This window comes from Pygocentrus nattereri, chromosome 19, assembly GCF_015220715.1.
Source record: "Pygocentrus nattereri isolate fPygNat1 chromosome 19, fPygNat1.pri, whole genome shotgun sequence".
NCBI classification, from domain to species: domain Eukaryota; kingdom Metazoa; phylum Chordata; class Actinopteri; order Characiformes; family Serrasalmidae; genus Pygocentrus; species Pygocentrus nattereri.
Window position 1 is genome coordinate 5284759 of NC_051229.1, and position 16517 is coordinate 5301275.

At 41.5% G+C, this 16517-nt stretch overlaps 1 protein-coding gene across 2 annotated transcripts in view; it reads right to left on the reverse strand.

Annotated features, from left to right (window-relative positions):
- Positions 1-12086, reverse strand: part of ssbp3a (single stranded DNA binding protein 3a) — a 61281-nt gene extending 49195 nt beyond the window's left edge. For both annotated transcript variants that reach the window (XM_017712261.2, XM_017712260.2), the window contains exons 1-4: positions 11916-12086; positions 11198-11270; positions 9266-9327; positions 8856-8940 (exon numbers count right to left, since the gene is read on the reverse strand). In XM_017712261.2, the coding sequence (XP_017567750.1) occupies positions 8856-8940; positions 9266-9327; positions 11198-11270; positions 11916-11971 (276 nt within the window). In that variant the 5' untranslated portion in view covers positions 11972-12086. The remainder of the gene's footprint in view (positions 1-8855; positions 8941-9265; positions 9328-11197; positions 11271-11915) is intronic.
- Between the last annotated feature and the right edge of the window lie 4431 nt (positions 12087-16517).

Consider the following 16517-nt stretch of genomic DNA (forward strand, 5'->3'; position numbering starts at 1 on the left):
GTATTGAAATTTCAACATAAATATGATTAAACTTTCAGCCCTACTTCAGCCTGGGTTGCTTTTTGAATGAGGCAGAATACAGGACAGCCAATCAGAACAGAGGTAATTTACATATATCCGTCTTAAAGGCACAGCAACAAAAAGAGCCTTTTTAATTCTAAGGGATGAAGAGAGGATGGAAAACGGTACAAAAGCAGACAGAGTCGTGGGCTGGAGGTTAGGTCACTGGTTCAATCCCCAAAGCTGACAGTGCATGAATAAGGTGTCCTTGAGCAAGACACCTAACCCCCAACTGCTCCCTAGGCGCCGTGGATTGGGCTGCCCGCCACTCCGGGCAAGTGTGCTTGCTGCCCCCTAGTGTGTGTGTGTGCTCACTAGTGTGTCTGTGGTGTTTCACTGCCCGGATGGGTTAAATGCGGAAGTGAAATTTCCCCGTTGTGGGACTAATAAGGGTCACTTAACCTTTGTTGGTGCAGGTTAGTTGCCTCAAACAATGCAGCGTATAGCTCTGATGTTATAAAGGAGTCCACGCAGCCCAAACTGAAGCGAGTGGAGGTGCACGTGACCTTTACAGACCCCAAACAGAGCACTTTACGCCTTTGACTGATCAAAGCCATAACTCCGCCTTAACATCATTACGGAACGCGAAAAGAAAATCAATCAGCTGACTGACACCAGCAGACAGTGTGAAAAAGGAAAAAGCGAAGCTGTGAAAAGGTCTAACGCCTCCAGCCCTGCATCTCAAATGCACAGCTGCTCCTCCTCGCCCAAACGCTCTTTTAAACAATGTGGAAATGGTACGATAGCTTATTCAGCCAGATATCTGCGCTGGCACAGGAAACCATCAACCGTCAGCAGCGTCTAGCCACAGAGTTGTGTTATGATGACCGCAGCACTGTCCACACGCAGGGAGGGAGCAAATGGCCCACTGACATTACATCAGTTTGAGTTCTTTTAGTTCTTTTTTTGAGTCCCCTTAGAACTAAACAGGCTGTTTTTGTTACTGTGCTTTTAAGGCTGGTATATGTCGTTTTGATGGTTACACACTCAAAAAAGATGGTTCTTCAAGGTTCTTTAGTAAACGACAACCATGACCACTCAAAGAACCATTTGCATGCTTAAAAGGTTCTCTGCGTAGTGCAATGTCTCTTCAGATTGATGGAGAATCAGTTGTACATGGATCAATACAGCATCAAAAAGGGTTCTTCTATATTTACAGTGTTAATCTAGCAGAACCCTGTTTGCAAAGAACCATTTAAACATGCAATTGTCTTTGAGGGTTCATGGTTCTATATAGAACCTCTTTGAAAACAACTTTGAAAAGACACTTAAAATGTGCAATGAAATAAAATGCATTATTATTATTATTATTATTATTATTAATAATAAGCGATTATATATAAATTATAAACGATGACCCTTGGCAAGAAAACGTAAACAAGTGTAAAGGCAGTCTCTCCTGGCTGGTTTGCTGTGTCTGCTGTCAGCACTCAGTTAAAGACATTCCCCACTCTAACTGTATGAGTGTGGGGGGTGGGGGTGGAGGTGTGGGGGGTGGGGGCGGAGGTGTGGGGGGGTGGGGGCGTAAAAGCCCCTCCTTTCCTGCTGTGTCAGGGTTAAAAAGCTAAAAAGCCATAGCCAGCCTCACTATCATCAGACCCCTCCCCCCTCCCACTCACTCCCCCACCACCACCACCACCTCACCAACAGCTATTTCTGGCTTAAAGGGCCAGGTCAGCTTTAAAAGGGTCGACTTTATTAATAATGTTACACAGACCGCAAGGTGCCTCCATCCGCCTACGCTGCTTACACATGTTTTCACTGAGGAGCGAACAGGCCAACAACTTCAGGCATCCGTGGAAAACAAACTGCCATTTCTGCCTGAATCCATTTCAGCTGCGAAGCGGCACATTCTGGTATCAACCCCACATCACTGTATACTGTACTTACTGTACTCACTGTATTTAGATTACAGTTACTATTCGTTTTGTTTTCATCACCTGGGCTGCACTGGACACACAAAACTAGCTAGTATTGTGATTATATTCCTACTCACGGGACGACAATCACGATATTCCCCACACTTCATTTAAACACACTGGTGAATCAATAATGTGATAGTTTTTCTATCCATAATCGTTTACTTCTCTCACACATCAGGCTAAATTGAACCACAGCAGCTCGTCTGGAGCGGCGATTGGTCAGGAAGCTCACCCCACAGTATAAACAGCACTTTGATTGGTTATCCGGCTAATTTGCATATTGTCATCTTCGATGTCTGTATTACAAACGTCAATAACATGAAAGTAGTTCATTAAAAATGTACGCAGCCCAATCCTTTTAAACATTTTAAACCGAGGGAGTTAACCAAGGCCCAGTCCCATTTCAGCCCTTGCCCCCAACACTCAGCCCTACCCCTCACATCTAGCGGTAGGGTGTCCCGATTGTTGTTGAGGTGGAGGGGTAGGGTGAAGTGTTGGGGCTATTTGGCCCTTCAAACGGAGATTTTTCAGAGGCGCACTACAAACGGAGGGTTATGAGAAAATTCCCAGCAGGCCCTGCGAATCATCGGCAAGATGGGTACACAAGCGATACATAAACGTGAGCATTTCTCTGTTAAAGAGCCGCTGTACTGTAAAAACCAGTGTAACAGCATCTTATGGTCATTTTCTACATAACACGCATTAAAATATTTCCCGTTCCACCTTAAATGCACTATTTAAGGTGGAACGGGAAATCGATCATGAAGCTGGCGATTAGAAAACTAAGTTCAGCTTCATATCACTGAAGAATTCTTGGTGGCGATAATAAATAACTGCCCCCCTCTTTGAAAGTCTATGATGCCCTAAATGTATTTAAGCAGTGAGGAGCTGAACTTCCCCCTCCTCTGCTGTCACCCACGCTTTTCAGTCTCCTTCGGATAAACGGCAAATCCCAGTGCGATATACCGTTATTGCTCTAGTCTGGAGACACAGCAGGAAAACACGTCCGGATTGTTTTTCCAGGCTATTTTAAATATGATTCACCTGCCCTGTCAGATCAGTGAGATCACCACAGCTGGAGGCGGCGTATTGGAAGTGGCCGGAAAACCTCGTCTCGTCTGTTTACGTAAAAGTCGGCGAGCGACGACTCATGACGTATCCGGTTCTAGAAGGGTCGTCCCATTTCATAGGGGGAAGATTTCAACCACTACTTGAGTTACAAGGGGGGCGGTTACACTCGAAAACAAGGGGTAGGGGTAAAAATAAGAAACGGGATTGGGCCCAACTTTCACTGTATGTGTAGACTAATAATAAAGGCATTCATCCATTTCTTCACTGAGATTCGTCAGATTTTTTTCAGTAATCTGATCAACACGTTTACATGCACTTGAGTGATCAGATAGCGGGAGTCCAGGTCTACATGAGTCAGACGGTCATCAGATTTCTGCTCGGTAACCAGCCAATAAACACAAGACGACGTGATGTAAACGTAACGTAAAACTCTTCATACCGTGGCACCTGGAAATTGAACTTGCACATCTAGAAGATGAAGAATATCTAAATCCTTCATTTCATGTTTGGTTTTAGGTGTGGAAAACATTTAGTTTTCCCCCAAAATCCAACTGCATATTACAGACATATATCGCAGCATGTATTTATTGTTTTCGCACATATTCACACCTGTACTGTACTGTACTGTACTGATGGTAAACATTGGTGTAGCGTGTGTTTAAGGCTTTCAGCCTTAAAGCTCAGTGTATTTACTGTGTCTGCTCTCACTGTTAAAGTCAGTCTCCCAACAACATGCTTTACTGCAAATTTAGGCCTGGTTTTAAAAGGAGGAGAAAAAAATTGGGGCAAAATCTGCCACCGTTCGTCAAACTTACACGTCTAATATCATCACCCACTTTTGTGCGACTCAGGCTTTGTGGCTTTGTCGCAGTTTTTCATGCATAAACTGGCTGTTCAGGTGATGTGATGGTTTTGCACATAACACAGACAAAATGCGTCCAAACTGATGCAAAAAGCTCACAACCCCTAATTGCACAGCAGTAGAACAATAATCTGCGAGTTACCATTAAGTTAATTAAAAACTATTTAAATGGGATTATTTTCTATAAATGAAACTCCTTATTTTCTCTTAAACTCCTCGAGAGCACCGGTGGCTCCACAACGCGCTTCGTCATGTTCTTCATAACGTTCATACTTCATAAGCTCCATTCAGAAGCTGGGCGTCGTGTGAGGCTGTAGCTCTTCTCTCCAGTCTAATAGACGGTGATGTCATTTTAAACCCTTATAATAAAAGAAGCTGAACTTTGTTTTTCTACTGAAAGTCGACCCGTTTTTCCCCAAATCTGGGCTCTAAACTATAAACAGACGGCGTCTCTTCAGTGATCTACTCTGGAAACATCACTTTTAGAAAATAACACAAAGAGCGGCGGAGATTTTTAATTCTGTGTAGATCATAAAACACATTTTCTGTTAATGGGGGAGGGGAGCTTTTAAAATAAATAAATAGATAAATAAAATAAAAGAAAATGGACTTTTCATGCAGTTCATGATTAATTTGCCTTATGATTTGGTCACGGAAATTCAGATGGACAAACCAAAACATACCCTGGAGAATAAGAGGTTAAAAGGCTTTTTTGCCATGAAGATGCTAGCAGCTCACAAGCTCTGCATGATCAGCTTAAATTCCCCTCAATTTCAACTTTTAAGACAATGCGGAATATAATTAAAATCACAGCTCCTGCAATTTGAAAATTGCACTGTTTCAAACTGCGACTGAGACATAAAACACCCATTAGCCCCATTTGTAAGCCAGGTTCCAAAGTTAAGGCACTTTTTGGAAGCGTTACGTGGCGGACCACCGTAGTGGAATCGCTGTCTGCAAACAATGAAAATGAAACCGAGCTCCTTCACTCCTCTGAAATGTGTTTCTGTCGCTGCTGCGTTTTCTTTGAATGTGATGATCTCTAACCCAGCGTTTCAAAGCTGAGAATACCACTGTGCTGTTGTGAAACCTGTAATTGGTGCTTTACTGTGGAAGATCTCCACGTTTGGAAAGGCTTCTCATCTCATGCGGCGCCTCCACAATACCAACTGTTCTTCGCCGTCTTTAGCAGTGAGACTTCAGGTTATGTCACATTGCCACCAGCGTGTCAGATACTCCACAATGCTGAATTACCGAATAAATCCATGCAGCTTATTCGACTTAATCCAGCCTAAGAACATGCAGGGCATTTTAAAACTCTGGGGTTTAAAGGAGATTTGTGTAAGACTGGTTTCTGTGTCAAATAACAGGAGCCCTTCCATTCATGACCCTATAAACCCAAACTCTTCATTTAAAAGAAGGACATCCATCCACAGCGGGATGGCCTGGTCGACATATGTGCCAAAATGCATCATGAGACTTGCTGGTGTTTCGCTATACATTGTATTTATACTGCATTTTTATTGAATATTATACAACAGTTCAAGCTGATTGGTTGAGGAGCGTTCTAATCGTGCTGTTATTTCGCCATAAGAGCATGTTTTTTTTCCCCCCAGAAACACTATCACGCCGTTGCTAAGCAACCACTTTGACAGCTGTAGGAGACGCTCAAGCCATTTGAACGCTTTTACTTCTTACTCTGCGCACAAAAAGAAAATGGACGAACGAGAAGCTGGCGAATAAAAAGCTTTGTGACTTCTTAGCGTTTGACAGTTTTAGCGTTTGACAGCGTTTGACTCCAGCTGGAGTGATTATAAAAGCAAATAGGTCCATTCGCCTCCTAATTATTGATGTTCGTCTTAAATCTTTCTCTTTGCCTTTTGAGCTACTAGCTAGACGAGACTGTTGTCTGTGTTGCTATGGTGACCAGCAGTCTGCGCTGATCTTCAGGGTTAAGTGGTGAATCAGCAGTTCTATATTAACTCCAGCGTTTAAGACCGTTTACTGTTAAACTGAGCTGAACGATCAGCAGAGCTTTGTTTCACTGTAAAGGAGGATTATTTTATTTTTACCTATAAATCTAACTCTGCGGTGAAGCCACAACAGGACAGTAGAAGAGCTGCATGTTGCCGAGCCCTGGGATATGTTCCTTTTTGCCTCAGATGTCCTCCATATTGGGTCGATACCAACGGAAAGCTCTGAACCAGACAAATGCCAATAAACTCGCCGATACCACCAGAACGTTCGACTGTAAAGAATTAAGTCTCCCTTGTAACCCATTTCTACTTTCTGACTACTACACTCTTTTCCACTCACTCTAGCTTCCTTAAGCTTCATGTCGTCCCTCTTGTTTATCCTTCCTGCTCGTCTCCTCCTCCTCTTGCTCTGTTCCTCCTTCTCTGCTCCACTTGCCTCTCCTTCAAGTCTCTCTGTCTACTAAAACAAAGCTTACAGTGCAAACGGTCTCACTCCACTGACATTAACGGCCTCAGCATGTAGAGGCAGCATTACAGTTGGCTTTTTTACAAGTTTGCTTTATCTGACCATTTTGCTTCTACGACTGCTTTCCAAGAAGAACACCAGGCTATCACATCCCTGCCACATGAATGTGAGGTGTAGGCCTTCGCTGGTAACATTACAATAATACAACCACAGTAAACAGCTAATTGACCTACTTTGCTTCACTTTATGTGCTCAGAAAAAAAAGGTAGTAAACTGGCACTGGGGCAGGACACTGGGGTGAGACCCTCAGGGGTCCATCTCAGTACCTTTAGGCAGAGAACATAATTGTACTATAATCCATATATATATAATTTTTTTTAAGTTGTATTGAGCTCCACCTACCCAGTCTCTTCTCCAGGACTTTTATTTTGTTGTTCTGTTTTAAAACATTCGGTTATAAAAGATATAAATACAAACTTTTCACCTGGAAAAACTTACTTAAGGTCCACAATCAGACCTTAAAACCACTGCTGTACTTGTCAGGGAACATTAACATTGTTAGCTATATATATATATATATATATATATATATATATAGAGAGAGAGAGAGAGAGACAGAGAGAGACAGAGAGAGAGAGAGAGAGACAGAGAGAGACAGAGAGAGAGAGAGAGACAGAGAGAGACAGAGAGAGAGAGAGAGAGAGAGAGAGAGAGAGAGAGAGAGAGAGAAAGTTAGAAGGAAAGGTGATGTAATACAGAGGTGAACATGACCCTGTCCCACATTTCTGGAACATGTTAAGAAGTCAAAAGATCAAATATCTTGTGTTTGTAGCGTTTTCAGGGTAAAAGAGGTCCAAAAGGATGTGCAGATCACTGCTGTCTGTTTTTATTTACATTTTACCTACTGTCCCAATTTTCTTTGTAGAAAAAATAAGTAATGAAAGCAAGTAGACAGGGGCTTTTAGTCTTAGACCAATCTGGGGCCAGGAGCCTGTTTCTGGCTCACTGCCACGTGACTAGTACACCATGACGTCGGGCTGAAAGATTCATCATTTTTATATACCAAAATCGCAATTTAAGTGCAATTTTCAAATCAAAACAGCTGCAATTAACTTACAAAGATCACCGAGGTTCTTAAAACAGATGGTTCTTTAGTAAAGACAGTGGTTCAATACAGAAACAAAACACTCAAAGCCCCTTTTTTTATGCTTTTTATGCTGTGCGTGGTGAAATACTTCCTCAGGACGACAGTGTGCTGTATATGGTTCTATATAGCACCAAAGCGGTTCTGTTATTGTTACAATATAAAGTTTGTAACAATAGAAGAACTTTTTGGTGTTATATAGAACCATAAACAACACATTCTCCATAAATCTAAAGAACCATTTTACCATGCAAAGAAGCATGCATATGGGTTCTTAAGTGTTTATGGTTCTGTATAGAACCACTGTCTTTACTAAAGAACCCTTGAAGAACCATCTTTTTGGAAGTTGTTTTTCTTTTCTGAAGCCGAAACATTGATTTAGGTTATAAGTGGGGAAAGTAAACCTGATAAGGGCTTGTGATAAGTTAGACCAATCAGAGGCCACCAAACTTTGATGTGTTCAAAGTTCTTCTTGGCCAAAATAAATCAGGCCTGAATCTCAATTTATAAAAATTGCAATTTAAATTGCAGTTGCAACATTAGTGGGAAAAACCGCAATCAGATATTTTCCCCAAATCGTTCAGCCCTACAGTACAAACAGGAGGCTTTTTGTAGGCACTTGCAGAAAAGAGCACGTTCAACCAGCGCAGCTCAACATCCGCATTTAGAGAACAACATCATCTATATAAGATACAACAAAAGTGGTATTAACATAGGATGGCACATCGTACAAAATGTTTCAAAGTTCAATTAAGTTTATATGTGGGAATATTCGTGCATGCCAATGGATTATATAAAGAAAAGTCACTAAATTAAAAAAAGTTTTTAAACTGGCAGCAAATGAGTTTTTACCGGCATTGGAAGCTACAATAACTCACTATAACTAACCGTCACCAGACCTAGTAAGACACAAAGGTGCACCACTGTTTTATGGCTATAATTTCACACAGACATTTGAATCCACAGCATCAAAGCTAGAGGGGCTTAAATATATATTATTATAGCCGTTTTATCCTTGTATATAAGGTCAACTGTGGCTTATCTGTAGACTCTCTAATGCTTTCTGTATGGGAATGATAATAGCCTCTGGCCTTCATGCTAGTAATACAGGAAAAACAAAGGCATCTCTCCACACTTATGAACGACAGGACTGAACGTTGGTGACATCCGAAGCCTTTCAGTCCATTAAGACCGATAATGAACATGCAAGAATGTTTGCATCTGTTTCTCCTTTTAGGGTGAACTATTTGAGTATATTATCATTCAGCAGTTACAAGATATTCCTAAACACAGCTGAAATATTCTCTCTAAATTAAACGGCAAACCCGCAAATATGAAGTTCTAAAGCACTCACATAGTCATGGAAAGCTTTGGCCTCACTCGAGTGTTCGCAAGTGTCCCTTCTTTCAGGTGCAGCGCAGTACAGGTCCCAGAATACACTGAAATTCAATAGAGAAGTTTGTCTGTACTAAGTAGAAATGAAGTGTAGTGCCCATTGACCAGTTTTACAGACACATGTTAAGCCTGTAATCCTAATTTTAAAGCATTTTCATTGGAGAGCTGACAGGTTAATTTAGTCCAAGACTAAGCTTAATCTGGGCCACGACACCCATTATACAAATTACATTAAACAAACTCATACAGGTACATAATCCTCATGATCTTTGACTACAACTAATGAATGGGCTGAATATAAGAATAATACTACGATAATAAAGAGATAGAACCACAAATCAGTACATAGACAGAGTCAAGGGTACGTACCACCACCATGAGTGCAGAAAGCCTGGTGGTTCACCCAGCGTTATGTTCTTCTCCCATCTTATCTAAAGAAAATAAGAAAGCACAGTGAATTTCTGTATGAATGTCTAGTGACTTTTAGTGAATTTCTAATGAATTTTTATTGAATTTCTGGTGAACTTTTATTTAATTTCTTTACAAACTTAGTTGTTTTTGAGCGAACTTCTGGTGATTTCTTTGTGAATTTCCATATGAATTTCCAGTGGATGTTTGTAGAATTTATTGTGACAATGTAATAGACTTCAATTTGAATTTCAAGTAAATTTTTGATGGAATTTATGGTGATTTATAGTGCATTTCTACATTCATTTTAAGTGAATTTTTAGTGAATCTATGGTGAATTTTTAAATGAATTTCAAGTTGGTTTTGATGGAATTCAAGGTGAATTTATAGTGAATTTCTATAAGAATTTTAAGTGAATTTTTTAGTGAATATATAGTGAATTTCAAGTAGATTTTTGGTGGAATTTATGGTGAATTTATAGTGATTTTCTACATGAATTTTAGTGAATTTAAGGTGAATTTCTATATGAATTTTAAGTGAATTTTTAGTGAATCTATGGTGAATTTCTAGTGATTTTCCTGTGAATATCTGTTAATGTTTCTGTGAAATTCAATATAAATTTCTAGTGCATTTCCAATGACTTTCTAGTGGGTTTCTTCTGCAGTCTGTGTGATTTTCAAGGGAAAACTTTAACCATTTAGTACACTGCATTAAACGTCTTGGCTTATTTCAAAACTTTTTTCTGAGTTTCACTTATGCAGTTTACTAAAGCAACAGAAGCAGAAAACTTAAAGACAAAATGAACTGTTTATCCGCTAATTAAGAGTATAAACAAAGCCATTCACTGTGGTTTGGTGTGAAACATTCTGTTCTATAGACACTCAGAACAGTGGTGGTGATAGGAACCAGACATCCACCTCTAAAAGCTCCCTCACAGAAAGTTCCTACATGAAGTGGTGATGAATTCACTGCCTGATGTCGGACACGTTGTTTATGATCGTTTTGAGAGCGGTTCTAGCTTGAGACATGCTTCTTTAACACCTTATTCATGGTATTGAGATATAGGCAGGGCACTGTAAGGCCAACAATCCCCAAAGAAAACTTCTCTTTTTTGGATTTTGCACCATTTTACCATCAACAGTCCATAGAAAAGCTCAGAAGACTCATGTGGGTTCTCTGGTGGTTCTGGATAGTAAATAAATGGCCATATTTGTGTTGTAGTCACGGCGACCCCTGGTTCCCATCACCACCACTGTAAAGAAATCAGAGCTGGAACGTGTGTCCACAATGAACCATTTCATATCAAAGCACGCTGAATGACTTTGTTTACATCTCAACCACTGGATTATATGAACTCTGACGTTCTCAGGGACTGTTACGCACCCACCACTTTAACTGCTCCATAAGCTCGTCCTAATTGCACTACTGCTTAAATTTGCACTACTTGTACCCACAGACCTTAATCTGTATGCGCCCTACGCCACTTTGGTGTTCATTTCAGGGACCATCTTATATTTATACTTTTTTTTTTCTTCTATTTTTCTACAATTAGTGTTTATTTTTACAATTAGTGTTTTTTAGTGTCTATTTAAAAATTCACACTTTTCCTGTTTCCTGTCTATCACTACACCATGGGGTCTGAGAGTAATGCCATTTCAGTACCCTGCATGTCCTGCACAGACTGTAGTACTGACAATAAAAGCTTGACCTGACCCGATATAGAGAATTTGAGGAATGACAGGAATCGCCCTTTAAGACGTATCAGGCTGGTCTTCAAACCGTCAGCAACACACACACATATGTTACAGCATCATCAAAATGGAGGTCAGCAGGCCATCACCAAATGGACGGGGTGATTCATTTCATGGAAACGTAGACCAAACAACATCCTACCTCTGACAAAAAGGTCTGTGCCGACTTCTGGGCCCCGACATGCAGCAAGTACTCGTAGACGTACAAGGCTAGCCTGTGGGAGAAACGTGCAGGACATGTCAGCTCCATTCACTTCCCAATGCTCAGTCAGAACCAGAACCAGAACCAGACCCAGAGCCATCACATTTCTATCTACAAAAGAAGGCTGAAAGTGATATTTTAGAGATGCATTATCTCACAAAATGACAAAGTAACAAGTACATCACACAAAGAATGCAAAGAAAGTGAGGGCCACAGGTGAAAGGCGAAGTTCCTGCACCTTAACCACAAACAAGCAGCATGTGCCATTCAGCTTTCCAGCAGGAGCCCATAATAAAACAAACCCCTGGGGCTGAATTCACTCTTGCAGCGCTCATAAGGGTCCAGGTGGACTTCAATTAGCACTGAGGGTCCTAAAGGAGTTCATTCGACTCAACACTGCCAGCCCCACGCAAGGCAACCAGCCCAAGGGAGTGAGAGTGAGAGTGAGAGTGAGAAGCAGCAGCACAATCAACTGGGCATTTTCCGAATTTCCCGTTCCACCTTAAATGGTGCAGCAGTTCCATTCTGGCGCCATTCTGGCCATTCCATTCTGCACCATTTAAGGTGGAACGGGAAATTCGAACGAGAAGCTGGCGAATAAGCAGCCAACTTCAGGCTTGTCATTAAAACAAGTGAAAAACCTCCAACCACGGCTTACTTCTCCCTGGCTTGTCCGTCCGATGGCACCACGGTGCCCTTCCCTTTGGCGAACATGACTCGCTGTGGCTCCACAACAGCGTCCGTCCGCTTGTTTTCTCAGGCTCCAGCTGTCACCGTGCTGCCCGCTGGTGACCCCATCCTACTGCGAAAATGCTCTTCAACCGACCCTCGTCACACACACAGAGAGGGGGGGGCAGAGCGTGGGCGGAGACCCGCATGATTGACGCTCGGATCCACCAATGAGAGCCGTCTGCATGACCTCACACCGCGCGCCTTATTGCCCTACAGGTTATTGTTATATGCAAATCGCGCTCATCCTCGTGCAACAGCCTTCAGCCTGCGACTGCTGGGCCTGCGCTTGTTTTGCTATACATGTGAGGACCTACATGTGAGGTCTTGAGCGGAGCGCAATGTAAACAATGACTTCTCAAACGTTTTTATTTCATAAAGTACAATATAACCGTCCTTTATGAGCGTGCTGCACGCGTGTGGCGCATTTCTTCGTCTGCAGCGCCATCTGCTGGACGCACAAATGCCTACAACTCCCGGATTTACAGCGCGCTCTGCCTGAAGGGGAAGTCCACCGTTTTTTAAAATTCGCGTGGTTGAGGGAGGGCTAAGCAAAAACAGCAGAGGTGGACGAAGTACACAAATCCTGTGCTTGAGTTAAAGTAGAGACCCCCAAGGTAAAATATTACTCCAGTAAAAGTAGAAGTTCCTCCCTTTAGACCTCCAACTTGAGTAAAAGTACTAAAGTATTTCCCTTCAAATGTACTTAAGTATAAAGTAAAAGTACTAAAAGAGTAACTCTGGCTCTGATGTCCTGTCATCATTTTTATAACCAGACTGGCTTCATGAACTCATTTCAGGTGAAAGTCCTCCAGCGTCTCTCTTGGTAAACCAGTCTTTTAATAGAACGTCATTAATTAGTGACGCTGACGTCTATTAAAATGATCAGAAGCACAAAACACTGAAGGTAAACAGTTTCCATCAGGGAGAACCGAGTGGCTCTGAAATCACTTTTTACACACAAGCAAAGTTTCAGTTTCAGATTTATTTACAACTTAGTTCCAAGTTTAAGTTGAATAAAAACTGGCTTTAAACTCAGGATCACAGATGAGCTCCTTTACTATGTTGATCTGTAGGCGTCTGTTCATAAACATAAACCAGCCCAAACTCATTTACTATAAAATGAAACGGTGTTTGTAGAAATTCAGAAAAAAGCCGCGTCAGTCTCGACTGCATATGTGGACATATTTCTATATTGAGCTCTATTTACACAAAGTTAGGTTAGTTCATCATTTATGTTGAACATCAGTAGTCACTGATGGTTTTTCCTGATGGGTTGATATCACAGTGTAAAGGAGTCTAATGGTTTGACAGGTGTTCCTGGACTGATTCCAGAATCATCTGATGTTTCCTAATTGTCTTTGTCCAGCAGGGACGCTCCTTAATAAGCATGTTTAAGTCCTAAATCTTAGCTCAGAACTATTAATCAACAACCTCTCATCCATTTCATAACCACTTTATTTAATTTTGTTTGTTTACATCTTAACAACCACCTGTGCAGAAATTCAGAAAAATTGGTGGAATTCCCCTTTAATGTGGAGTTTGTCCCCCTTTGCTGCAGTAACAGACTCTACTCTTCTGGGAAGGCTCTACACTAGATGTTGGAAAATTGCTGTGAGGATTTTATTGCATCCAGTCATAAGAGCACTAGTGAGGTCAGGTACTGGATCACTCCCAACTCATCCCAAAGCAGCTGCACTGCTCCACAGACCAAAAGTGGGGTTCTTTATGCCCCTCTAGCCCCCGCTTGGTATTGGTCAGTGCTTTTCTATGGAAGTTTTCTACACCAATCAGCCACAAAATTAAAACCACCTCCTTGTTTCTGCGCTCATTGTCCATTTTATCAGCTCCACTTATTGTATAGTCTAACTTAACACTTAACAATCTCTCAGCTGCATCAAGTTTATCTGTTAAAAATCTTGGTGTTGTGATTCGATGCACATATAACTAATATCACTAGAACAGCCTTCCTGCATCTCCGCAATGTTGCTAAATTAAGAAATGCATGATCCCTACAGGACGCAGAAAAGCTAGTTCATGCATTCATTACTTCAAGGCTAGATTACTGTAATGCCCTGCTGTCTGGATGTTCCACCAGAAGCCTTAACAAGCTTCAGCTGGTCCAGAACGCTGCAGCCAGAGTCTCACAAGAACCAAAAAGTTCAACCAAATCAGCCCAGCTTTATCAGCCCTGCACTGGTTACCAGTTAAATTTCACATTGATTATAAAATCCTATTACTGACCTATAAAGCTCTAAACGGACTCGCCCCTCAGTACCTGAGTGAGCTTCTCTCCCACTATGAACCATCACGCCTACTTAGATCACAAGGTGCTGCTCACTACTGGTACCTAGAACTAATAAAGCTCCATCAGGGGGAGAGCTTCTAATACAAAGCCCCCCAGCTCTGGAATAATCTTCCTGTTAATGTTCGGGACTCAGACTCAGCCTCAGTCTTTAAGTCTAGGCTAAAAACTTACTTGTACTGTGGAGCCTTTGGTGATTAGTCTCCCTGTCAGGTCTGGACCTGCTGGAGTCTCTGCTGCCCTGTTATACTGTAATCTGTGGTCAGCCACTCTTTACAGAACTGACTGCGTTTTTCTTTCCTTTCTCTGCCGATCTGATCAGCTGACCATCCTGTGCGTCTGATGCTGTTGCCTCTTCTGCATTGATTGGTGCTGCTGCTCACCAGCCTTCTGGACCGGCTTGACCACCACTGAGCTTCTTGCCTTGCAGCGCTGTGCAGTCCTCACCCTCAGATCTTCTCTTTCCCACTTTACTATAACACTTCATGGTGTCGACCGTAGGAGGATGGGCTCCCCTTCTGAGTCTTGGTTCCTCTCAAGGTTTCTTCCTCTTTTAGGGAGTTGCCGCTGGCGACGCTCATGGGGGCTCGGACCTGGATTTTCTTTTCTCTTCTCTCTGTAACACTGATTGTTCTGTAAAGTGACAACACCTGTTGTAAAAAGCGCTACATAAATAAATTTTGCTTGCATGCTTGCATCACTGTCTGGTACAGCAGCTGCACTGCCTGCGACCGCAAGGCCCTTAGAGGAGTGGTCAGGATGGCAGAAGCCATCATAGGCAACAAACTACCAGCCGTACAGGACGTCTACCAGTCCAGCTGCCTCAGGAAGATCAAAAAGATCCGGTCACCCAGCACACGGCCTGTTCGCCATCCTGCCATCAGGCAGGAGATTCCGCAGCATCCAGGCTTGAACAACCCGGCTAATGGGCAGTTTCTACCCACAGGCTGTCCGGCTTCTGAACCAGCTGTGAAGCTGTGGGTCCGTCCCAAACTACCACTTCACTCGGTCACTCTGTCAGTATTATTATTATATCATCTCTGCTGTGGACAATAACACCTTAACACTAAGCCACTTCAAAGAACAATAACACTGAGTCACTTAAGCCGCTTTAAAATTTATATTTCTCTATATTTTGTGTATATTTCTCTGTATTTTGTGTATATTTCTCTATATTTTGTGTATATTTCTCTATATTGTGTATATTTCTCTGTATTTTGTGTATATTTCTCTATATTTTGTGTATATTTCTCTGTATTTTGTGTATATTTCTCTATATTTTGTGTATATTTCTCTGTATTTTTTGTATATTTCTCTGTATTTTGTGCATATTTCTCTGTATTTTGTGTATATTTCTCTGTATTTTGTGTATATTTCTCTGTGTGTTGTGTATATTTCTCTGTATATTGTGTATATTTCTCTATATTTTGTGTATATTTCTCTGTATTTTGTGTATATTTCTCTGTATTTTGTGTATATTTCTCTGTATATTGTGTATATTTCTCTGTATTTTGTGTATATTTCTCTGTATTTTGTGTATATTTCTCTGTATATTGTGTATATTTCTCTATATTTTGTGTATATTTCTCTGTATATTGTGTATATTTCTCTATATTTTGTGTATATTTCTCTGTATTTTGTGTATATTTCTCTGTATATTGTGTATATTTCTCTGTATTTTGTGTATATTTCTCTATATTTTGTGTATATTTCTCTGTATTTTGTGTATATTTCTCTATATTTTGTGTATATTTAATATATAGAGTGATTATCTGACCTCACCACAAGCATTTCAATGCATTAATGTCCTGACATGTTGCGCACGTGACAAATAAACTTGAAACTCCAGAAGCACTGCTGTGTCTGATCCACTCAGACCAGCGCAACATCCACTAACACACCACCACCACGTCAGTGTTACTGCAGTGCTGAGAATGATCCACCACCCAAATAGTACCTGCTCTGTGAGGGTCCATGGGGGTCCTGACCACTGAAGAACAGGGTAACAGAGTATCAGAGAAACAGATGGACTACAGTCTGTAACTGTAGAACTACAGAGTGCAGCTATACAGTAAGTGGAGCTGATAAGATGCAGTGAGCGCAGAAACGAGGCTGGGCTTTTATACAGACGCTACTCGGCTGCACCAGCGCGGTTTAGTGTAGAAGTGTAGTGTAGATTTCCGTTTGAGACGTGCGCCGGACAGAGTGGGCGGGGCTTTCCTGTAA